The 26,808-nt window shown below is 35.7% G+C and overlaps 1 protein-coding gene across 1 annotated transcript; it reads right to left on the reverse strand.

The window, feature by feature from the left end:
• Positions 1-7,369: 7,369 nt before the first annotated feature.
• DTHD1 (death domain containing 1) lies at positions 7,370-21,829 on the reverse strand. Its single transcript, XM_058025190.1, is given in 15 exon segments — positions 7,370-7,665; positions 8,269-8,320; positions 11,575-11,770; positions 11,772-11,816; positions 12,843-12,879; positions 13,030-13,319; positions 13,884-13,959; positions 13,962-14,044; positions 14,876-15,117; positions 15,941-16,120; positions 16,762-17,074; positions 17,583-17,707; positions 17,796-18,370; positions 18,373-18,431; positions 21,699-21,829. Coding segments are annotated over 15 exon segments (2,700 nt in total).
• Positions 21,830-26,808: the final 4,979 nt, after the last annotated feature.

Raw genomic sequence — 26,808 nt, forward strand, 5'->3', positions numbered from 1 at the left:
CCTTATACTTAAATTAATCTTCTGGCTTTTTTAATATTTAAATTTTTTAGACTAATATTGTATATAACCTAATTTTGAATAGAATTCTTGCTCATTAATTTATTTTTATGTAGCAGAATGTCTGTTTACTGAACAGCAATGGGAACATACTAGGATATGTCCTCATATCCCAGACAAACTAATTTATCATCATCAGGGACTAACATCACAAATATAAATTTTTTATATTTTGCAACTGAGTTAAAAAACTATGAAAAGCTATAGCAGTAGAGGAATAAGAGGCCACTGTCTGCAAAATTTGGTTTCAGATTTTAAAACTGCAGTTCTGAGACTACTACAGATAGAAGATTTTGAAATAATTTCTTATTCATAAAATAGGAAAGAAATTATCTCCTTGTCCTTTTATTACCAGGGTGTTTTTCATGGAAATTTACCTCACCTAAGCCAGATAGATACATCGAATGAGTTTTATGGGCTTTTGAAAAAGATTGTTTCCATTCCTGACAAGAATGATGAATATACAAATAAGTTGTTAAACTCTTTCTGTAGTTCAGAAAGAGTTGACAGAAATAGATAAATCCTCATGGAAAAGAACTGTGTCACCTAATCCAAACTCACTCAGTTAAAGGATGCACGTTGATGCCTCAGGTTTTAGCTTTTATATTTTTCAGATTCTATTCTGCTGTAGTGTGTAAGTCTAGGCTTCATATTAGGGGATAGCAAGCTCTCTTCACAGAACAGGCAGACAAAACAATTCCTTCTCTAACTTCGCAAGGCATCACGTTCCTGTCCCTTTGCATGTAGCAGTAATAACATTTTTTTCCTGCTCCTTACGCTTCTACACAAACCTGCTAACCTTAGCTCTTACATAGATTTTTTGTATCTTTTAGCCCAGAGTTTGCCCTTAGTCCTGACATGGCTAAGTAGAGATAAAAAAAACATTAATCAGGTAAATGCTGATGTTCCTAGAGGCCCATCAGGAATGCCGTGAAGAAGGCATTCAGGAAAAAGGTGAAATTGGAATGATTTCTATACTATCAGTTTCTCTACTATTGTGGAACAGTAGTTCAAATTAGTTCAAATTAATTTTAGTGATGAAAAGCAGCTAAAGTGGAAATCATTGGATGAAAGTATAAACAGCTACAGTGGGAAAGAACAAAATTATGCACATCTGATATGTCACAGTCTGCTCAGAATAAAGTGAAAATTTACAGGTGCTATAAACTTAAGCTTTGGAAAAAACCACCAATGTGAATGCAAACATTGCATCCAAAGACTTGTAATTGAAACACTGACGCCCTCTAGTCCAATTGACTAAAAAGCTATCTTTTTTCCAGTTGTTTTTTTTTTTTTCCCTGCAGAAATAAACTTTAAATTGATATGGAAATATAATCTGTATTGTAGAGAATCATAATGTTGCTACTATTTGAATGAACTATAGATGTTAATTTATAAATTGAAAATAAAAAAGGTATTTTATATAAAACAGATTTTTATGTTTGTTAAAAGGAGCAATGGGTTAAAATATTACCCCAGCTAAAACTATTCAATATAAAATGGCTAGAAGAGCTTTGACAAGCTCATTAAAATTAATATGAACATTTCAATGGGGCAGACTGGCTGTTATAAATTATTCAGGGAAAGTAATTATGCTGTTCAACAAAGCATGCTTTTTTTTTTTATTAAAACACAAGCAAAATTTTAACTAGTAGCTAATTTCCATTTCACCCTGAATTACTAGTTTTATCTTCTGGGGGGGTCCATAACAAAATCAGCTACAATAAACACAGCCCGAATTACAGCATTGAGGATCAGTGAACTTTATTGCCTTGGGTATCCATGGTTACCAGTCACTGAAGAACAAAAGAGACAAAGATTTGACAGCACTTTATTGTCAGCCAGGAAACCACAAATCAGGTTGATTTTATACCTGTTTTAGACATGAACTGAGGCTACTGCCTGCCAGGTTTAGGAGTGTGTATGTGTGTCGATCCATGTACACAGTTTGTATTGTGATAAGGAGTGGCAGGAGCCTGCTTGGAAGAGGAGGTGGATTGAGAAACCAGTATAAAGGATATGCTGATAATTCCTGTCGAGTTTATATCACTTTGTACATAGAATGCCTCTCCTTGTGACTTCAGTTCTCCACTGTTGAAAACTGCTGTTCTAAAACCTTTCATGAACTCTAAAAACTGCATTTTAAAATGCTTGTAGTGTTTAATCCTTTTAATCCTGCTGGAAGATTGTGATAGCTAGGGAAGTACTTCTAATTCTTTATCTGTTTATGCTCTGCAACCAGCACAGTATTTATCAAAATGAAAATAACTTTACTAACTTTACTGATTCCTTTTTTTTTTTTTTTCTGGCTAAACAAAACTTTTTTAGTTTCCTTTGAAGAAGATTTGGTACTTTAAATACACTCTGTTTGAAAATACATGAGCAGAACCATGCATAATGGAGGACATCTCCTCAACTTCTTCTAGACTGGCAATGACAGTTTGCTGTCCCTCTTAGAAATATTGTCTGAGTACTTATTATTACTGGGATTTTATTTGTATTTGAACAGCAATTATGAGAAAAATGTGAAGTATTTGATTAAAACTCACAGCACTTATATTGTATGTAACCAGTGAATTAAAAAGACTCCCAACCAAGGCTTGAGGGCAAAATAAATGGGGTAGAAATGGTTGAGTAAACCCACATTAGCTTTGCTGACTTTACATGTTGAGCCAATGTAGTTTTACCATGTCATCCCTCTTTAGTTCTAAGCTGTTCAGCTGTATGCACCCCTCTTGGTAACATTTGCTTCTGGAACATTTTGAAAATTGTTTATATATTTTTAAAAAAATAGCAGAATGCTTTCACTGTTTCACCTTCAGCCTGACAAAAAATCCTAGACTTTTAGGAGTTTCTCTGTGTGTAACCAGAGATGACCTTAAGTATTTTCCATTTGAATTTAGTTTTATAAGTATCATCAAATCAGTTATTGGCTCATAACTGTTGTATCATATAATTGTATCATATAATTTATTTATTTGCAAATATTCTCAGTAAACTTCTAGAATTTTTTTGTAGCATCTTGTTTTTTATGAGAAATGACATTTAATCAAAACTTCATAAGAGAAATTCAGAGAACATGAATTTCTTCATTAGTAATTATTCAATTACCTCAAATAAATTTTGGTAGTTTCTTAAAATCTTTGGAATTATGTAGAACAATAAAGTCTTCTGGTTTTGTTGCAAGTTTCCTCACTTTAAAATAATTTCGTTGTTCTTTTAGAAGTAGAAAACTTCAAAATATTTTTAAACATTTGATTCTCTATCACTTCAAACTTTTTTATTCCTTCAACCCCTTTTTATTAATTTCCTTAATTCCTCAAGCATGGACATTGATTTTAACAAAATATTAATGTAAGTGGAATGAAAAATTTCATATTTCTGATTGCATAATATCTGCATCTTAAATTATTTTCATACCTTGACCTCAAAATACTGTAAAATGGGTTAACTCATTGAGAGATAAGGGAATAATGCACAGTCTTTCAGGAGTTTTTCTTTCATTGTCCTTGTAAAATGACTTTTTACATACTGATTTTAGATTTTAGGTCTGAAAATACAGAAAACAGTATCTTTGTAGAAGCTCTTCTGCGATATCTGCTGGCTGAATTGGCACTTGCAGTTTGAAAGTGCCAAGTAGAATTAGGAATACTAATACTGGCTGGAATCTTTCCAGTTCTATTAAACTCTTTCTATTTCTGATAATTAGTCTACTCTGGCTGTAATCTGACAAGAAGACATTTCTGGAAGTCACACTATCCAAACTGGACTTCTAAACAGAGTACAATGATGAAAAAGGTTATGTATGGATTTTTAGGTATAGTAACAAGTTGAAGAAGCACCCTTTTTTTCCACTTGGGAAGTTATTGCACAAAAGGTCTTAACGGGAACATTAGTGTGGTAGGTGTTCAAAGGATGTAAAAAGGGAAGCGAGACATAGACATGTAAGACTTCATACAATGCTTTGGAAAATCATCTGTCAAGGGGTTATATCCACTGTGAAATTGAGAATTTATATATGCAATGAAGAGTTCAAAAGCATATGAATTTTATTTAAAGACTACGAATGGGGTTACAATAGTAATGATGAAATCTTTTCTTTCACATATACTAGAGATAAGAACAAAGTCTTACACCTACATTATTATAGAATCATTTCTCTTATGTTTATGACATTTTCATTGTTCAGAGGGACAGGGTGGACATGAACTCTGCTTTTCTAGTCTTGTGAACTTTTCTAGGATTTATTATAATATTACAGTAGATTACTGATCCATAATAAGTCTTTTGCTCATCTCTAATAGTATATGAGAAACTTGAATTTTTTTTGAGGAATTGTGAATATTGCATTTCTTTGCTTGACAGTTTTACTAATTGTATTGGAAATGCTCAAGGACTTGTATCTTCAGGTAAAATGCAGAGATATTATGAAAAGGAGGGAATTATTTCAACTGAGCTATTTTATGCCACTTTCCTGAGTCCTCCTGCCTTTTCAGGGGCTTATCTCACTGCATTTAAGACTTGCTCACTGAAATGAGCTGTTGAGAAAAGCTGGAAGGGGCCTTTCCTCCAGCTCTCCCACCCAACAGCTCTGCATGTGGGCTCCCTCCCAATTCACTTGGGACAAGCTTTTAAGTTGAGACTCTCATGCTTGAAGATTACTTCACTATAGATAGTTCTGTGTAAACACTATTTCCTGAAAGCTATCTAAAGAAAGAAACAACTAATTTTTGAAAGGGGCTTGGATGGGATACTGATTAAATACCATCTTCAGTTTTTTAATTAAACTTCTATTGTATTAATTAGTTTGCTGATCCTGCCCTGTTTCACTAAGTAGAGAATTTGTGTTTTAAAAGTTGAATATGAAAAGTCTGCTTTATGGCTTTGTACTTCATCATCTCAGATGCAGTTGGCAATCCATCCTGTAACAATGTCACAAAAGGAATATTTGTTTTTCTTCCTTTTTTATTTGACTAACTGTTCAGTACTTAAATAATGAACTACTGTCTTCATTTACCCAAATTATAGTTGTCTAGGTGATTTCTTTCTGAGCAACTGGCTTCCTATCATAGCTCCTTTTCCTTTCAGTCGCCTTCACTGTTTAGCAGAAATATGGAATTTAAGCTTTTCTTTAGAGTTAAAAAACATACACATTCTAAGCCATAAAGCTCAGATATTGCTTTTCATCCTACATATTTTTTATACTCAATAAAAACACATAGGTCAGAAGTAGATTTATCCTGTGTAGTTCTCATTCTTTTCCACCTTTTGCTTGCACTTCAGAGAGTTGAAATTTCACTAAGGGAGCCCTTTCATTTAGGAGACAATTACCTGAAAAACCAAGATCAGTGTTGATAGTAGTTAAGAAATTGCTCTTTCCACATTAATACTTGAGCCATATCAGCCTGTGACTAGCATAATAAATGATATTACATGCATGTATTTTTTGTTAGACAAAGATGCCATCTTGTGGCAGAATGTTGGAAATTGTATCAAACTGTTTTCATTTTGGTGGAGAAACGAAGTCAAATTTTTAGCAATATTTCCAGTATTGTTTGTTGTACCATCATCCATTGAACGACGATCTAATGTACATACATACCGAAGATATCTGATGAGCTAGCAAGGGAATATTTAGTCCTTAAGATAAGGCACTTATGACAAATGCCTCATGGCTAAAAGTGTTCAGCATTGGGAAAAGTGTGATAATTCTTTCGTCTAGTAAGAAGTCAGCTTACAGTTAAAAGACCTTCTTTATAAAAAAAAAGAAAACCATGTTTGTCATGCTTTATTCCCAGAGAAGGGGTTAAATTACTCGTAGATTTGTCGTACATCTAAAAACTGAAAATAACATGAGATCTTAGTGACTAAATGAATAAAAACAATTAATACTATTCCTATTTAGCTTTTCTTTTACTATGCAGTTTTCTCATTTACAGTAGCAATTTGTAAATGTTGCAAATATATGACTTCTATAAATAAAATACATGGACTGTGTATTACAATTAAGATTTGCCAGCCAGATATACAGGTTTTCTAAATAGCATAAAATGAATAAAATTTAGATCAATAATGTTTTGACTGAGATTAATATTTATATTTTGTATTACATGATTCGAGGGGAGGTGAAAAAGGAAAAAAATTAGTGCATTGAGGAAGAATAACAGTAATTAATTGTGCACAGGTGGACTTGAAGAAAGAGGCATCTGTTGCCCATTTCTGAAGCAGTAGGAAAGTCACACAGGTGTGACAGCCTGTGTAATCACAATATGAGTAAGTACCAAGGAGCTCAGAAGTGTTTTTCACTGACTCTTGCCAGCTACTTTTTGCCTTTAACAGAAATCACTTTAGTGTTTAGATAAATGTTTGGTGTGTTTTGTGAGGTTTGCAATATAGAAGTAAATAACAGAAGATGGTAAATTAAATATTATTTTAGTAGAAACACCATTAGAGAATGCCAGCTTTACTCATACTCTGACTTAAAAATCTGGTTAGTCCTACTAAGCATTTTGGAGTTTTTAGAGATTGAAAACATGAATAAGGAATGGCACTAATACTTGTGGTTAACTATCTGTACCTTCAATTCAAGAACTTAGTATAAGAAACAAATTGTCAAAGCCATACATCTTAGAATTTGTATGAAGAAATAGTTCTTTTCCCATATTTGATGGTAACCTAAAAAACTGCATTTAAATGAGTTTAAAGTGAGGCAACAAATCTCCTAAATTCAGGAAAGAGATTACATATTCACATGAGTTTACACTGAAATCTTGTATGTAATTCACAAGGATGAAAAATATTTGTGGGGAATATAAAAGCAGAATTAATTAATATAAAAGCAGAATTAATTTACAAATCTGAAAGTAAGAAGAAGTTACCTCTGCCTGCACATTAGACTATAATCTGAAGAATTTGGTAGTTACTAAAACTGTATATAGAGCAATACATATATTATAGAATTATTCATATGACTTTGATATAATGAATAGTTTCTAATGTTTAAGATATGTAGAAATATTGTGTTGACTGTGTATGGCATGGGCAAACAGTTAAAGTCCTCAGAAATCTATGCAGATCAGTCTGTAATTATTCATACCTATATATTCAATATCTGACTTTTCCGTATAAGAAATGTTCACTTTTATCAAACATGGACATGGCTATTATACTTTGCTTATTAAAGAGGTCGCAAAGTAACAAACAGTCTTCTCCTGACTGATATCCCTGTCACTTGTTCATCCAGAAATATGGAAATATTCATACACTTAACAAGAAAGAAGATAAATTGGGTTGTGAGTTGCCACTGATTCTCTCAGGTGAACACCTTATTTTGCCACTTTAAATGAAGTTCTTCTGAAAGATCACTTCTGCCACTCTTCTGCAACTACTGAGACAAGATCTGCTGTTTATCAGCTGACTTTGGAAGGGTCTTTTTGCAGCAGCAAAGCAGCTCATACATCTGGTGTGTTAAATTATCAGGGCCCTTCAGCCTAACAAGCTGAAACATGCTCCGTTGAACAGGTAAACATAAAGCAAATAATGATATATTGTCTTCTGCAAGCTCTTGTGCAAGCCAGAAAAGCAACTTGTCCCATAGGGCCTCTGAAGGGCAAAAATTAGTGAAGTAAGAATAAATCTTCCTTTTTTTTTTTTTTTTTGAAAAGCTTTTTAAAGCTGGAGCCTTGGTGGCTAAATTCTCCAGCTAAATAGGGAGTGTTTTATACTTTGGTGGAAACATCATCTCATTTCATTTCCAATGCCGTTTTTGGTAACTGCTCTGCAGTATGAATTGAAATTAGTCAAGAGCAGATTCAGCAATGATCTATAATGGTGGAACTGAATGGGGAAATGAAATAAAAGAGTTAGCAATGAAATAAAAGAGTTTCAGTATTTACTGCAACTGATTCATCAATTACCCTGGAGCTTTCCAGTACAAACTGGATTTCCTTATAAAACTATTTCCTTACAAAACTATATGCTGTTCAAGCATCCTGCCACAACAAGAGCTGTTACATTTCCTGGTAAACAGATCTCTTTTCCTTTGACTACTTCTTAACATAGTAACTATTTCCTTTCTGAATATGGCTTTTTCAAGTGTCAGTAACAGCTGAAACAAGCCCTGGAATTAAAAAAAAAAAAAAAAAAAAAAAAAAGCATGCACAGGTCTTTTTTATATTGATATCATTTAATGGTTGTTTTCTTACCTGATGAATCAGAAAAAAAATCTTTTTGTTCTTTGTGGACAGTGGATCAATTTTTCATGCTTTTAAAAAAAATGTATTGAGGAAAGAGAAATGATGATGAATAAGAGGTGAGGCATATGATTTGGGAGTGGATTGCAGTAAAATCTTGGGGGTTTAACTCTAAGCATTTTAAATTTTTTCTACTTACATAGAATATTTTTGTATTATTAAAAACAATTAACACCATCAACAGGTATAAAACAGTATATAGCTATTAAAATAAAGAAATTAACAAAATTTTCATCTATCAAGTGGGTGTTTATTATCTCTTATAAAAAGTTCATCCTTCATGCAACTTTAAAAATATTTGATTAATAGCATTATGCCTAAGTGATATATATAAACTGGCTGTATAGAAAATCTGTATAGAACCTTCCTAGATGTTACAGATTCTGATTTTGAATACTGCATTAGCTTTTTCTTCCTTTCAAGGAAAAGAACAATTTCTAGTTATGCAGTAGTTGTGAGGTCAGGTAATCATATTGTATTTGTAGCTATAGTTATTCATTTTACATAGTTCATTTTTTAATAAATCATCATGAAAAATCATCAAAATTCAAAAGATAAGTTCCATGAGAAAGTAGAGAGTTTTTCCTCTTTCTTCTCTAAACACTGGAGAGAAAGAAAAAATACTTCGTCTTGTTTTACCTCTGGCTGAGAAAGATGAAAGTCTTCTGGGCTTTAGTTTCCTACTGCATATAGAACAAGAAATTACTTTCAAAAGCACTGAGCACAAAGAGAGATTAGTTTGTATGAAGTGAAATTCAGATTTTTTTGTTTGAAAATGAAATTATCCTCTTTCAGTGCCCGTGTTTCTTTTCATTCAGTTGTATTACCTGGATGTTTATTCACAGCTCTCCCAAGGAAATTTTCCTGACTTTTATTCACTGATCTTCTGTTTTTCATTTGGGAATTAAGAACATGAAATTCGGACTGGAAAAGTTATTGTTTTCTTTCTGATATACTGAGCATTATGGAGCTTATCTTAATCACTTCAATAACATAGGCTTTAAATATTGTTCAATATTTGGAGTGTCTCGAATGTACTGACCTGCACAGCCATAAGGTCAATATATGCATAACCGTTATCTATTGTGAATTAAACAGCTTTTCATCAGGCCTGTACACAGTCATCCCGGGAGGTGATTTCAGTGCACACAGGATGCACACATCACGCAGTGCCTGGCAGTGCAAAACCATCCTGTGCCCTACTGCTCTGGAGACCCTGGGGCTTGGACTAGGAGACCTGTAAAGGACCCTTCCAACCCAAGTTATTCCATGATTCTATGATCTGAATCCACCTCGTTTTTGCATGATTCTACAGCAATTCTGTCATTGCATGTGCCCCAGTGTGAAGATAGAATGACGTGACTCAAAAACTTTCAGAATAAAGGGAATATAAAAGCTCTTCCAGAAGGGGGCGTTGCTTTTCTTCCAAGACAGCTTTCTCTTCGTCTAATGATGCATTTGTACTTAAAATTTTTTCATTCACTAATGAGAATTTACCACCTCAAAGGTCTGTGTTAGATTTTCAAAGTTATTGTAGATGAACTCAATTACCCATGCATTGACTTTAATGTGAACCACTTCATGCTACTTAATGTTAAAATTGTACTAAAAATTATGAGAATTGAAAATCAGTATTGTCTAAAAATAGTGTAATAATATACAATGCATTAGATCTAAACCAGCAAATTGCCTTTAAAGATTAAGCGTCTGTGGTGAAGTGCTAAATTCACCCATAGTTCAGCTGCACTGGCATGTGGTCCTGCTGTTCTGGTCGACAGATTAAGCAAAATACTCTTAGCAGTCAAAGCAGTTTTCTAGTCTGGAAGGCCCTTCAATTAGCCATGCAACTGCCTTTCTGAAGCAGGGAATAACATGTTATTCTGCTATTAGACATTCATTAGACAAAAAACTTCAGCAGAATAGTAATTTCATAATGTCTATATGTATTACAGCAATCTATTTTTGCAAAGAATTCCCAGCCAGTAACATTGATGTGCTCTGTCAAATGGACCTCTCAGACATGACCAGACTCTAGCAGCATATTAAACAAGACAAACAGAAAAGGAGAAATTAATCTTTTACCTCCTTAGCCCACTGTGTCACATAAATACAAAATATTCGAAATCAGTAAATATGAACACACATACTTGACATCAAAACTTAATGCCCTCTATCTGACTTGTGTTGAACAAAATAGGTTAGAGGAGGAGGTGTTTTCTATTGCTGAGGAAAGAAAAGCACCATTAATAGGAATTATTAGTGAAAATCAGGTTACTTCTGTAGAAATATGTTTAAAGTAAAAACTGATGTGAATGTTTGCATACAAAGTAAACCAACAGTATTTTGACCACTGTTAGCAATATATTTGTAAGTGGATAATGAAGGCTTATACATATAGAAAATGGGTTATGAGTGTACATTTACTGCCTTCTTTACAAAAGAAATTTAGATTAGAATTTTACAGAAATGAGTGGAAATGTAGTAGTCAGAATGGTCACCTTAAAAAGGCTCATCTGTCTCTGTCACAACCAAAATCAGACATTCCAGATTATTTTAACTATCATCTGGAAAAACAATAAATTGAAAAATGTGTAAAGACAAATTCAAAAAGAGAAACATGCTACTATTTATCACCAGAGATTTAGACCAAGTGTTTCTGTAGATATTTTGATATCAAAATGTATGCAACTTTGATAGTAGTATTTTAGTGGCAGCATTTTGTGCAACATAGTGTGTTGGTACATAGGCTCTTTGAAAAGTTTACAATGAGATTTCATTGCGGGAATATTAAAGATTATTTTATGTGGCATGAGCTTTCACCAGAGATGGGGATAATTGCCCACATGGCTGTACTGCAGAGGCCAATCAGGAATAATGGAATAATCAGGTGATGAGTGGAAGACAGGTTACACAAAATCCTATAATTTGCAATTCTGTGCTCCCAAGACAATGAAACAAGAATGATACACCTGAAACTCCAGTAATAATTTCACAGTGCTATAATAATTTCTCCCTTCCAGCTGGGGAGATAGTTGGGTGAAAATTTTCTGCTAGAATTTTTTCCATGCTTATACTTGTGCGTGGGTCCTTCCCCACAGCTAATAGAAATTCTGAGAATGTTTGTACATTGATGATGCACCAGAAGTCTATCAGTGACTTCTGTGTTTATCTTTAAATCAAAAATCATGCCAAGATCCTTTTTCTAATAAATGTAAGGTAAGGAGGAAATGGAAATTTCTCTAATATTATCAGGTGAGAAACACACCTTTGGCAATGTTAATGCTAATTTGCACAGTGGAGACCGGTGTTGATATTCATCATATGGTAAGGTTTGTTCCCATTTCTTTGGTATCATCTCTCTGGTAATTTTATAAAACACTGCTGTTCCTTTGTAATGAGGTGAACTGTGATTACCAAATTCATCCCCTTCTCTAATTTGGAGCTCCAGCCTTGGTTGTCTGTGAATGAAAAATCAGTCTGTAGACTTTCCTGAAGCTTCTCCATTTCCTGCAGTCCATATAATAAATTAAAAAAAGATTATCCTGAATTTAGATGCATGGCACCTAAAATAATTCATTAGCATGAGTCAAGTAAAGGTAGTCATATAACATTTGGTTGTTCCTTGATTGTTCTTTGTCATTCCTATTACTTTATTGAACATCTGAGTTCAGCCTGCTTCAGTAGTAGGCTTATCTTTGTAGCTAGCTTTCTTAGCCCTTTAATAGTTGGCTTCAAGAATAAGTGGTGAAGGCAGTGCTGCAAGTTGAAAATCAAGGAACAGAAAAGGAGGTATGTACTTAACATAGAGAAGAATGAAAATAAAGGGCTGTTGTGAATGAAATTATAAGTATATGCTTTCTGGTTATTCAGGATGGATAGCTATGTGTAACAAAAAAATGAATGGCACAGCAGAGGGGTAGATGCATTTTTAGGCTTTCTAAATCCATTTATTTGATACATCTACAGACACTGTCCTTTGTGTATAAAAGCAGACATTTCTCATGGTCTGGAGACTTCTCTTTTTGAAGAATATCCCTTTCTTTAGAGTACATTCAGTTTTCAATGGGAGAGTTTATGTACAAAATGTTCAGACGGCCAAATATATATTTATATGTTCAATCTAAGACAGACAGAAGAGACTAAATGCAATTTAGGGTGAAAACTTTTCAGAGGCTTCTTCTCCCTTTTCCCTATAAGCAAGTCTCTGAATGGTGGTAACCACTACATGGAATTTTCTAGGCTGTTAACAGAAATGGCATAACTTTTTCTCTCATCACCTCAATTCACAGTGCAACTCACAACAGGCACTATTTTGCCTTGGTTTCTTCCTCAGTCTAAGTGAATTTACTTGGACAAAGCAGCATACAGAAACCTGTCCTTTTTAAATAATTCTTAAAATACCATGTGTTTCTGAGGAACCAGGTTTCACAGAATTCACAAGGGTTTAAGAGATCATCTTGTCCACTCTCCTGCTCAAAGGAGGGTCACCTGGAGCACATTGCTCAGGAGCTCGTTCAGATTGTACATTTTTACAGTTGGAGCAGTTTCCCATTAAGCTCCACATTCCTTTCTTTGACAAGAAACAGAACACTGAAATAAACTAACATTACACACTAAATGTACTGTGAGTAACCTCAGTCTGCCTGTGTTCCCATACAGCCTTTTTAATAGCTGAGGTAATTGATAATGCCCATACACTTGCATGAATTATCTGCCTTACCTGAAGCAGAAATATTTCCTCCAAATCTAAAATGAATCTGCTCTCCTTGTCTTAATGGGAAGTGCTGTGTAGGTTCTGGGGGACCAATATAACCTTCCTCATAGAGATTTTGAAGTTCATTGGTTAATTCTCTGGATGCAGACAGCAAAACTACTATTTTATATGGGTTTTCTCTTTTCTGATACAGCATCACATTAGCCGTGGTGCTATGGAGAGCTTCTTCCAGAGCCTGAGCAAAGAGGAGAAGATACCTGTTTTCCAAAAGGAATGCAAGGCAAATGACCACAAAGCTGTAGTAAGGTAAAAAAAAAAAAATAAAAAAAAAAAGGAAAGAAAATTAAATTTAAATGCTTTACTTAAAATAATTTATCAACTGCTAATAATTTTTTCTTAAAAATAATATGGGGCTCAGTCTCCAAGGAAACTTTAAACTTTTGCTACCTTCTTTCCATCCTTGTTTCCAACATATGAAAAGGTGGAAATTTGCTTGTGTTTGTAGTGTAAAGTATGTTGACTATGTAGATATGATTTCAAATACACATGAATTTTACATGAAAGGAAGATAATATTTCATAATAGGAATTAACAAAAATATGCCTTTTTAGTTAGAGAGCTAAATCACAGTTGCCAGTTAAGACTGATAGTTGCATTTCCTTTCTCAAGGTTCTATGTACTACATTGTGTACATTCTATAAATGATAAAGGGGGTTTTTTGTAATTGTGAGCAACAAATCTAGGAGCAAGTTAATGGTTAAAAATTGATGGTTTCTTAACACTACTAATTTCCACTTATTTGTAAACACAGAATTAAATATTTCAGTGAATAAAATTTTGTTAAATTATTCATATATTACCTTTCTAAATGCTCATTTAGTTCAAAAGATACAAGCACGTTCTGTGCATTCTGGATAATAACATCATCAAACACCTCCACCCCTCTTCATTTCTACGACCTAATAATTTCAAAGTATCACTGAGATTGTCCACACTTTTTCTCACAGAAGTGCTCACAGCCCTGGAAAGCCAAATAATTATAGGAAAAATAACATAAAAAATAGTTATGCAGAAAGAGTAAGCTTGTGTTTGTAGCTGTTTTCCCCTCTGCTGTCCTTGATGACTTTTTCTGGTTTATTCACCTTGCTTAAAATCTGTGTCTGGAGAGATAATTCAGAGTATGTGAATGATATAATTATTTAGAGGTTTTTTCTTCAATTCTCCAGAAACTGCTGAAACATAGAAATCATCTCTTTTTTTTTTTTTTTTTTTTTTTTTTCCAGGAGTCCCCATGTTTAAATGCTTTTTAAAGACATGCCAAAAAGTTTTAGAAATATTGTACTGCATACTTTTGAAAAATTTAGACTTTTATCTAGTGCATAAAATTGACCTACTATAAACCCTTGTGCCATGCAAGTTGATTCAGGCAACCATCGAAACATGTAGAAGTAGAGATGAAAAAATTCAATGGTCAGACTCAAATCAACTTGGTGTGAACACAGCAGATCGAAGTCATGTCTATCCTTTGTGTTCAATTTTTGACTTTGGTGAACATGTCTGAATATTTATTGGCGAAAAACCTTCATACAGTCTTCATTCTGACTCCTGCTAGAAATGTAGTGGTCACCATATTTAAAGAATAAGCATCAAATACTGTATTATTTTTTCTGGTGAAACTATAGCATAAAAATTTTGAGAGCTGGCTCTAGTGTTTCTAACAAAGCCCATAGGTATTGCAGTCTATATAAAAGAACAAACATCATTTTAATACAAGAAGTCATGAATCAAAATCTGTTAAAATTCATTGATTTTGATGTTTTAAAAAATGGTGAATTTGAAGTGAGGGTATTACTGAGGATGGTATGCTGCAGCAACCCTCTTTCCTGTAGCACTAACGGCTCTTGCATCTTCTGTCTCAACTCCTTGCCTTTTTTTGTCTGGGATGGGAGGACAGGGTAGAGTAATAGTGACTGAGCTGTTAAAAGGTTGGGATGAAGGATGCTGGACATGAACCAGTGCACTCATAGATATCACTGAGTGATACATATAATGTCTTGCTGTCAGTGCTGAAATTGATGGCTCAATTGGCTGAATCTAAGTGTGGAAAGAAATTGTATAATCAGCTTGCAATAAAAACCCCTCTTCTATTACATGTCTGGATTTTTTTTCACAAAAATTCGTTTTACAAAATTGGTTTATCTTTTGGAGTTGGCTAGGCTATCACAGAAGAATCAGACTCCTCTTTTTAACCCAAGAACAACCTTACCCAAATAACAGCACTTTATACAAAGCTCAGAAAAATGCTTGAAAGTCATCAAAACTTGGAACTTCTATTGCCTAAAATATTTATATAATTTTGTTCCTGATTTGAGTTCGAGTTTTGAAACTCATGACCTTCCTCAGATTTTGAAAAATTTCTGAGATTTTTCTAATCTGTATTTTTTCATAATTTTAATTTCTCCATACTTCCAAATTAACATCTTAATGGGGAAAGGGAGAAACACAACTGAAACACAATTTGAGACTATACTCAGCCTAAGACTAATATATGATAAAAACCTTTTGTTGCACTTGCTGGCACCAACGAGAGAAATGGTGAGAGAAATGAGTCAGGTGAGAGAAATTAACTTGATCACTGCACCAAGCAATTAAAGTTTTGAGTTGACACATCTTCATTGAAAATGACTATATTTTCTGAACTATATCAAACAAGGGAAGATAGATCTTTTTTTAGCTAAAGATATGTGGTTTTAACAAAGCTGACAGGAAATCTGCATATACAGGATGTGAAGCTGCAACCACTTTTTGTAGACTTCTGATAGTGGAAGAGATTGCACTTTAGGATTATTAGCATACTGACTTCAGAACTGATCAGATAACAGGCTTATGGAACAAGTATCACCTATTTCAAGCTTACCTTTAACTGCCTAGGTGCCAGAGAATTGAATGTTTCTGAATGGTAACAGAAAGAGATTTGAGAATCCACGTTCAGCTTTTGTAAGAGTCCTACCTTTGGAACAGTAAATGTTTCCTTCTTTAAGCATGACAACAAAGAAAAAACACCCAGATGATAAATTTTTACTTCTGCAAAGCTTTCCTGGTTAAAGAGAATGTGAGGTTAGAGTATTGGAGGGAAAGGAAGCTGTGTTTCACAGTTTGAGAAGGTAACATTCTCCACAGAGCCAAGTATGAAATGAAAATAAATTGACTATTATTGCCACCTGCATGCCCAAGTACCTTGTGATCTCTAGTCATCATGTGATGTTATTCATATTCCAGAGTATGATTTCAGTGAAATAAAATCAAATTATAAATTGGGTGATTAATCTGGTCCAATACAACACTTCTGCATTTAAAAACTGTTCATTTGACATAGTTTGTACTTATTTATACTCACGGAATTTTGTTATTTTGTTGTGATCTAAAAGCACAGTAATTCCTCCTAAATTTTGCTTTTATCAAATAATGCAATGCATTGCTCTTATTTACAATAATCATGAAACATTACTCAACCATTAGTATTGTGGGATCAAGCATTTGCTTAACATTGTAAGTGAAAAAAAGAATGTTAATAAATACTGGTTTTCAAATAGAATTAGTGCTTGAGAAAGTAGAAAGTTCTGTTTAATCACACATAGCGGGCAATATAATTTAATAATGACAACTTTACTTGAAAAACTCCAGAGACTTAACTGGGAAGCTCAAACTCTGCTTTTGGAATCCTTCGATGAGAGTTACCTTATGGTTTCCTTAGGATCCTTGTAAAGAAATAGGAGTTAAGTAGTTTGACTGCAAGTTGGTATCAGTCACCTTCACCATAATCTCCTGATAATTTCCTCTGAAGCATGATGTAAATGGGATTGCAATGTTAATAGGGAAAATTGGTTTTTCATAATCATAACATTCCATACTGATGACATTGCTGACCAGCTCCTCAGAATCATCCACCACCAAGGAACGAGTGTCATTGAGTGTATTACGCTTCAGATTCTCCAGAACAATTGCAGGGGCTTTAATAAAACAAACTATTTCCTAGGGGTTTTTTCCCACTCTCTTTGACTAGAAATATATTATAAAATTGTTTTTATTTTGAGTGGGGTAGCATTTTGTATTTTTAATTAAATATTTCAATGTAATGATGTGCTATAATGAAGCATAAGAAGACAATTCAGAAAAAATATTTTTAAGAATAAATGAGAAAATAATGATAAAGTTTATGCTTAGTCTGTTTTAGAACAGCTTATAAATTACTGTAAAACTGATGAATTGTGGTTCTTTCCTACTAATTTCCCACAATTTGAGGATTATTGACTTTACTGGCTGTGACTCAGTCCCTCTCTGGCATAAAAAAAAATTATCCAAATAGAAACTTAGGGTTTACTTTAGACCAAAGGGAAAGATCTTCATTGCACATGTTCAAATTGTAAACTGCTGTTATTTGTACAACCAGCATCTGTTCAGTACATGTATATTAAGTTTCTGCACCCACACATGTTTATAAATTAATAAGCAATAATTATGTACATGTGTTCCTAAAAAAAGGAAGAGTATGTGCTTACTCTTTGTTCATCCAATATCTAGATTTTTGTACTTCTTCTGAATCACTCACAGAAGGATTCACATCTGGAAGATCATAAGATTGTGCTGAAGATGCGAAGGTACTTAGGTAATTTCCAAAAATCTCCTTTTTTAAAATTTATTTTACTGTCTTCCATTTTCTCTGTCAATTTGTGGTCTTCACTTTCTAGCCCTTTTAAATTGTCCCTGACTACCTCCTTTTTCTTCTGTTGAAAAGAATTCGTGGTGCTTCTGTCATAAATGTCCTTCAATGTCCCAGACAGAATGTCTTCCTCATTGCTTGTGAGAGCATCCTGAAAAGCCAGGTCTGGAGGCTTTTCAGTAACAGAGCTACCTCCATGAAGTTTTCCACTGCACTCTTTTTTCTCTGTAAAAGAGACAATCACTAGTTGGTGTTCACCATCTTCCTTTTTCATTGGAGACTCTCTGCTGGTGTCTTGTTCTTGAGCAGATTTGTTTTCAGCTAAGGATACAATTGTCCCCACAGTTTTAATTTCACCTGTGTGGGTTTGATTGACATTTTGACTTTCTGTCTTGATCAGAAAGGGCTTTCTTTGGAATTGCTGTCTGGAACTGGAAGATGCTTGCACAGAGTCTGTTGCTTCTCCTTCCGAACAACGCACATCTGTTTCTCCAGAAAGATTTTCACCAGTCTGGTTCTGAGAATCACCATCTTGTCTGCAGCTTGCAGCATAAAATTTATTTTCTGCCGCTTGAAGGTGTGAGATTGTATTTGTCAAATACTCTTTCACTTTCTGCAGATAATTGTAATTCCATTGTATTTTTGGAAAAAAAAACCCCCAAAAAACAATTGCATTTTGCTATGAAATCTAGACAAAAATGTGAAAACTATTATACACATATTTAATGATTTCCATATAATCGCATAGTACCATCCAATACACGAAGCACACTCTATTTCCTGGCTTCCATTTAATGTTTTTGCATATATTGCTATTCAGGTGAAGTCAATTTCTAAGGAACTGAATAGAGACAAGTACATTTTTGTACTTGTCGAAGAACAATTGTGAGTGTATTTGTCAAAATTTTACTCTGGCAACTCTAATGAACACTTTTCTAATGATGAGACTCTAGCTAAATTCTTAATGACAATCAATCCAAAGCATGTTATTGATAAAATATAGTCAAATCAATTTGGGAAGATCTTTAAAATTAAATATTATATTTCCTAAAATTGAATCATGTAAGATTCTAATGCATAGATCTCTAGCAAGGCTGTTATACATTGACCTAATTTTAAATTCAGACCTTAGAAGCTCTGAATTTTGCTATGAAGAAGAGATGACAGCACAAAACCACCAGCTCACATATAATACAAGCTCAGAAATTTGTAATATCCAGTTACAGGAATGGTGAAGATTGCCCTTGCATGTAATTAAAACCACTTTGTGAAGAAGAATGCACAAAAAGCACACAACCACTATGTGCCATTCATGTACGATTTTAACTTATATATTCTTTGATTATATTTCTTATCTTGAACCTTTTCTTAGAATTATTCCAGATATTCTCTCAAAGGATTTAAAATGTATCACTTAGAGCTCTTCCAGCATTATATGCTGTCAGCCCCTATAACTGTAGAGGTATCTTGATTAGTTAGATATATTGGAAACCATGGAAAATTTTATTTCTGTGCTGTATGAGATCCTGGAAAATTCTGTTTTGCAGGTTAAATCTCATGAAAGTCAATACAAATAAGACAATAGACATCGGGTACAGTATGGTGGGCTTCCACCTGCAATGTACAGATACAAGGAAAGAAAAACAGAAAGGGCTGATGCAAGTCTTACAGGAAGCCTTTGACGTAACATTGCCTTTTTTAACAACATCACATCAGGTAACTAATACCACAAGGTTTTCAGCTTGGAAAATAATTCTATAAGGAATGCCATCATATATCAATTATACGTCTCTCATCTCTATTGACATCTGGTTAATTTAAACATACAAAAAATACAGGTCAGAATAGACTTTTCTTGTTAAACTTGGGGGAAGGGAAAGGGAATCTTGCGATTTCAATGGGGACCGATAGAGGAATCTTTGGTGCTTGTCCCTGCCCTTGATGGCATGCCATGCCTTTTGATGGCTTTGACTTTGGGAAGGATTTTTTTCTGGTTATTTTTTTTTTTCATGTAACTATGCCATGTCCCTCATATCTTGCCCTCCAAGATGTATCTTCCTCCTTGACGTTTTCCCCTGTTTTTGAAACATCTGTGAGCTTAGTTTTGACATTTTTTGGTCTTTTGCACTGCACTTGATATAATCCCGGGCCATTTTCTTACAGTCACTAAAATTCTCAAATTTTCTTTTTTTCTCCTCCAATTGCAATTCCTTTGATGGTGTCTCAATTCCAGCATTTTTGTAAGTCCCTATTTTCTGCTTTGGCCTTCAGAGGGGATGAATTTTTGCAAGCTTTTTGAATGTTCCTGCACTTGATGATGAATGGCATTCCTATATTTTCATGGCTTTGACTTTGGGTAAGATATTTTTCTTTTTTTTTTTTTTGGTAAGTATCTTGCCATGTCCCTCATATTTTCCTGTCCAAGGTTTGTCTTCCTCCTTGACTTTTTCCCCTGCTTTTGCAACATCTGTGAGCTCAGGTTTGGCATGTTGAAGTCCTTTGCTCTGCACCAGATATAATCCCAGGCCATTTTCTTAGAGTCACTATATTTCCCAAATTTTCTTTTTTTCTCCTCCAATTTCAATTCCTTTGACGGTATCTCCATTCCAGAGTGTTTGTAAGTCCTTCTTTTCTGTTTTGGCTTTCAGTGGGGATCAATTTTGGCAAGCTTTGCTGTATATGCCTGCACTTGATGGCGTATGGCCTGCCTGCATTTTGGTGGCTTTGACTTCTGGAAAGATTTTTTTTTTTTTTTTTTTTTTTTTTTAATTTCCATGTCATGTCCCTCATATCTTCCCCTCCAAGTTTTGTCTTCCTCCTTGACTTTTTCCCTTGCTTTTGCAACATCTGTGAGCTTTGTTTTGGCATGTTTTGGTCTTTTACAATGCAGCTGATTTCCTCACAGCCTATTGTTAGAAGACACTAATATTCCCGATTTTCTGGTTTTTGCAATTGCATTTCACTTGAACCTATCTCCTTTCCAGAGTGTTTGTAAGACTTTCTTTTGGGATTCGCAAGATTCCTTTTCCCTTCCCGAAAGGAAATGAAATTTCCTATCGGGAAGGGAAAAGGAATCTTGCAATTTCAATGGGGACCGATAGAGGAATATTTGGTGCATGTCCCTGCCCTTGATGGCATGCCATGCCTTTTGATGGCTTTGACTTTGGGAAAGATTTCTTCTTTTTTTTTTTTTATGTATCCATGCCTTGTCCCTGCTAATTTCCCCTCCATGTTGTTTTTTTTCATTGACTTTTCCCCCTGCTTTTGCAACATCTGTGAGCTTAGTTTTGGTGTAGTTTGATCTTTTGCACTGCACCTGATACAATCCCCGTCATTTTCTTGTTATCACGAAATGTTGAAAGCGAAAGGAGACGATCCATCCTTGTTGATCAGCATCAAACTCAAGATTTATTGATCCAAAAGGCACGTTCTCATAACCGTGTTAATTAAGATCATACATATTGCAAAACTCAAGCTCACGATAGGCTACTGAGCAAACACTAACCCCTCCCTTTGTTTTCAATACCTGTGGTTTGTTATTGAATCCAAGATTTATTTTCTCACCCTGTTATGAAAGTTCTCAAGGCCTCCATGTTATTGAAGACAGGCTTGAGAACTTAGCTGTTTACAGAAACAGGCTGTGAGAATTTGGTCCTCACAGCTGCCTTTTAAGCCATTTCTGAGCAAAATTCTCCAACAACGAAATTTCTGAAATTTTGTTTTTTTCTTCTCCAATTGGAATTCCTTTGATGGTATCTCAATTCAAGATTGTTTGTAAGTCCTTCTTTTCTTTTTTGGCCTTCAGTGGGGATCAATTTTGGCAGGCTTTGCTGCATGTGCCTGCATTTGATGGTGTATTTCCTGCCTGGATTTTGATGGCTTTGTCTTAGGGGAAGAGTTTTTTCTTTTTTTTTTGTTTTTTGTTTTTTATGTGTCCATGCTATTTCCCTCATACCTTCCTCTCTTGATTGTGTCTTCCTTCTTGATATAATCCCGGGCCTTTTTCTTATAGTCACTAATTTCCCCAAATGTCCTCAATTTTCTTTTTTTCTCCTCCAATTGCATTTCCTGTAATGGCATCTCCATTGCAGCGTTGCCATCAGCACACTATATACTGCCGTGAACCGTACGCGACACCTGAATCAGTGCTGTGCGCTGTTTATTTCAAAGATCTGTCTCAGTACATTGTTAGGACAATGGAGACAACAGATGTGAACAGCTCGCTGATTCAAATTGAATGCCAAGGAAACGTAACCTTACAGCATAATATAAAGCCATCTCAGTCCAAGTTTCAGGCAATCACACATAGTGCAACAACATATTGACAATAATTCTATGTAATCATATGAAACACACCTCACTGTAGTTAACACAATAGGGACTTCTTTTCTAACACAATGGCTCGTTTATGAGAGACAGAGCACAGAGATGCGTTCATACTAACCTTCTAAAGATATACATTAAATGAACTTGTTGCAACCTAAAAGGGCAAATCACAGTGGCTTATTGTTCTATTTCTCACTTCTGCTCTACAGCTTAGAAAACTTTAATGCTGCATTAGCAATGTTCACAAATCTGCTGTCTAAGGCCTGTCTTTTTTACCATTTTCTCCAAACCCTCTAATTTTATGGATCCCTACATAGACATAGTACTTTTAGATGTGTGTTTTGGTTTTTGTTTGTTTATTTGTTTGGCATTTTGTTATGTTTTTATTTAATGTTTTTTTTGTTAGATTATTTTAGCGACTTTAAATCCCATAGTGAACACATCACCTGTTAGCTGTGATCTGAGAGTGCTGTGAATAGAATTACATAGTTTAGCCCCGCAGCCATATTCTTTCTTGTGTCTGGAATTGAAGCAGATGGGGAATGCTTTCAACTGAAAGGATTCTTTACTTCTCTGAAAAGCTTGATCAGAATTTTGCACTTTTTTTTTTTTTTTTTTTAACTCTGATGTCTCCTCAGGGATTCTAATCTCAATTTTAACAGTAAAATAATATCAGAAAAATTTTATTAGTGGCCCGTGGAAGTAGCTGGGCGTGAGGACAGGGCCACTTGAGTTGGATATTTTCCTGGTTCAGAGCACGCTGGTGCTGTGCTGCTTTCCAGCGCGACCAGCAGGTGGGGAAAGGGACAAGGCAGCAGAGACAGCGTGGCAGGAGCTGCGAATGCCCAGTTCAGCGTCTGCAGGGCCGCTTCTCTCTCAGAGTCTCTGTGGTCCAGATGACCCCGAGGTGTTGGAAAGTCTCATTTTCCCAGCCCCGAGATCGAAGGAATCAGGATTCTTCGGCTGTGGTTTTCAAGGCTGTTTATGGTTTTCAAGGCTGTTTATTTTCTGTTATCTGTAACATTCATTTTCTGACCTGCTGAGGTCTGTCCCGCAAGTCAGTCCGTGGCACACTGACCGCCCGTGGGGTGGTGTTATCTTTTTACACTAAAAACTATGTGTACATTATTTACAATGATTTTCCAATACCTATCACCTATGTTAGACAGTCTGCTTCTACCCTAAACCAATCCAAAAGTGCCAGCATCACCCAGAAGATGGAGGCTAAGAAGAAGAAAGACGAAGGACAAGTCACGCCCAAATCCCTCCATCTTGGCTTCTGAACCCCCATTTTAAAAAGCTCAAAATTCTACTTTTCCACCTTGTGACAAACTAACTATCATTCCAGTTAAACTCTCGTGGTTTGTAAGCCTTCACATAAAGTTGGTAATTTTCTCCATGGGTTAAAATCAAAGCCACAGGTGCTTTTGACTTTGTGCCAAGGTCTCTGAGCCCCCGGCCAGGGGCTGGAGACATCTAGAGGGATGTCCTGGGTTCCAACACTTCTCCAGCTGTGAAACTGGGCTGGATGGCTGCATTACATTTCTTCAGATGATGTAGACAATTGGCTGTTGAATCTTTCTTTTGAATTCTTTCTGTGTTTCTCTCTTTAAAAGATAACCTGAATTTACATCCCTCTAGGATCTTCTGAATAAACATGAGTATCTGAAGTATATTACCAAGTGAAGTAACTCTATCACAAGTGGCATTACTTTGATAATTTGCCCTAATCACATGAATGAGAGTAGTCAAGTAATTTTTCAGCAAGCTGAAATGCAAATTATTATTAAGAAGGTGGGTGTTTAATGTTGCATCTTTTTTTTTTCCTCCCTCTGAAACATTGCCTTACTTTTTAAAAATGCCTGTGGTGTTCTAGGTGTTGCAGTAGATGGGAAATAATGGTGCTTTTTGCCAGCTTTCCTTTTCTGGTGAGATTGTAATTCCTGAATGCCTCCTGATAAACAGAGAGCTGTCAAAATCTTTCTTTCTAAAGACTTCTTGGAATCCCTGTGACTGTAGTGGCCAAAACAAATCACAAAAATGCTTTGCACTGGTACAAATTAGTGTCTATGGAGGTCCCTATGTGGAGAAGTGGCTTTATGGTGCAATTAAGTGCCTTTGTGAACTCCTTTTTTTTTTCTTTTTTCTTTTTTTTTTGTTTCCTTGCTGTGCGAGCTTTTGGTGATAAAATTGTCATTATGATAGGAAAAGGTGTTTTAAAGATGTTTTTGAACCTTGTGCCATCAAAAGAATACTATAAAACTAAATGAATAACCAACTTGAAGTGTCTCAGTAAAAATAATAATAATAAATGTACCTTATGGACATTCAACAAGGAAGGACAATCAGCAAGATGCCAGCTGAACACAGCCAGTGAAACTTTTAAAATGTGTCTCTGGCAGGTAATTACTGTAGCTCAAGTTCCCAAATAAAGAGCTTGTCATGTTTCTTGCTCTTTGCCACCAGATATTTAGCATCAATTTGCATCTGACACAGGGTGTCAGATTGCAAAGCTGATTTGCGTGGTGTCTCAGTCACTGAAGCACTTTCTCTGTTTAAACATTGATGCTTTCCTCAGAAAATATTTATTCTTTGGATTAAGGGGGTTCCTTCCGTTTGAACTACCATGTGCTTTTTATCTCTTTGATGATACTGTGTCCTGTTGCAATGCTGCTAAAGCTTGGGAAATGACCATAAAAAGACTCCGAAGCATTAGTTTGATGAGGAAAGTGGAAGGAAATGAGTAGTGCTGGTGTTGGCTACTGTAAGAACAGCCAACCAAGCAGTAGCAACCCCTCTCCTGGGCAAATGGAGAAGGAACTTCCCTGGACAGCAATGCAGTAAGAGTGATTTTTAGGCAGAGAGATTCTAACTTTAATAATGAGAAGAAATACTCTGAGCCATATAAATGGCACTTGATGTTCATGAAAGACAGTTCCAATGCTGACCTATCACACACCACTGTCAGCCTGGAGGCAGGTCCATGGAGCCATGCCAGTGCATCACGGCTGGACTTGGACACTTTGATCACAGAGCAGAGGTACCTCTGCAGCTGCACAGGAAGCCCCGCCACTCCTATGCCTCCTTTATTTACAACCAGATTCTGGTGTTAGGGAAAAAGGGAAAATCACCTCTCTTTCAAAAAAAGGAACCTTTATTAAGGCCCTGCAAAGGCCATGAGTTATTTTCTGTTAACCTTTTTGAGGTACAGGACCAAGCCTTGATCAGCTTCAGGTTCCTTTGAACACCTTTGCTGCCATTACTCATCCATCACAGCACTGCATCTCTGTACTTAGTAGATTATGGGCTTAATTTTGGAAAATCCAGATGTGTTTTGTAATTTTGTCAACAGGCAATCAGCTTTGGCTGCAAATACTGTTCCTAAATGTATGCCCTGATGGGAAATGGCTTTTTATGTGTGTTTTCTCCTTTGACTTGTCAAAGCTTAATCAGTGGTCAATTCTTATGAATAGGGCACTGAAGTTTCTGATGAAAGAAACAGGTTGTGCTCCAGCTGCTTCTTTGAAGTACTTTACTCTCTGGATTATTGTCAGACCTTCTGTAGGGTCAGGAGAAGTTTTGCTGCTCTTTGCACAGTAACTAATTTCTGCCAAGCACTGTGACATGTTACAGAAAGCCATGTTTGCATCTGTGGAGAGTCAAACGGTGAATCAGCTATATGTTCTTGACAGAGAAACCTATAGGTTGTGTTTCCTTCTGCAAGTGGGTGTTGAAGAGAAAGGGAGGTAAGATAAATCCCAGTAGGTGAGCACAGCCAATGGTTTTAGAGAGGATGAAAAGCAGGATAGCAGTTGTGTTCCTTGGGTGCTTCTGAAAGAAATAATTGCTGCCTGCATTGCATAGTATATGTCCACAAGATTAGTCCTGGTGTTGGCCGTCTGACACTGAAAACAGACGGTACCTTTTGTCGCTGAGTGTGTCAACCATTTCTGCATTTTCCCTGAACAAGTAGAAGGTGTTTAGGCAGAGTTGAGATCTTTTTAAGGTTTTTTTTAGCATAAGTCAGGCAGCTTTGAGCGATTCTCCTTTGACTCATTAGCTGTCAAAAGCAAATGGAAGGCATAAAACTGTTTCTTTCAGAGAAGAGGAGTGTAGCTGCAATACAATCTTCCTCCATATGAAAGCATCCTTCACATCAACCCAGGCTTATGCATAAGCAAGCACTGACACATAGAATGCATATCCACCTTGAGTCCTGGGGGCAGTTTTGGGCACCACAATACAAAAAAGACATTAAACTGTTAGAGAGTGTCCAAAGGAGGGCAACAAAGATGGTGAAGGGCCGTGAGGGAAGCTGTGTGAGGTGTGGCTGAGGGCACTTGGTCTGGTCAGCCTGGAGAAGGAAGGGGAGACTGAGGGGGGACCTCAGTGCAGTTACAGCTTCCTCTTGAGGGGAAGAGCAGGGGCAGACACTGATGTCTGCTCTGTGGTGACAGTGCACGACCCCAGGGAATGGCCTGAAGATGTGTCAGGGTTCAGGTAGAATATTAGGAAAAGGTATTTTTGCTCAGAGGGTGACTGGGGAGTTGAACAGGCTCCCCAGAGAAGTGGTCACAGCATTGAGCCTGACAGAGTTCAAGAGGAGCTTGGGGAATACTCCTGGGCACGGGGAGTGATTACTGGGGATGGAGCTGTGCAGGGCCAGGAGTACAACTTGATGGTCCCTGTGGGTCCCTTTCAACTCAGTTTATTCTGTGATATTGATAAGAAGACAGGAA

The sequence above is a fragment of the Melospiza georgiana genome, chromosome 5 (assembly GCF_028018845.1).
Source record: "Melospiza georgiana isolate bMelGeo1 chromosome 5, bMelGeo1.pri, whole genome shotgun sequence".
NCBI lineage: Eukaryota > Metazoa > Chordata > Aves > Passeriformes > Passerellidae > Melospiza > Melospiza georgiana.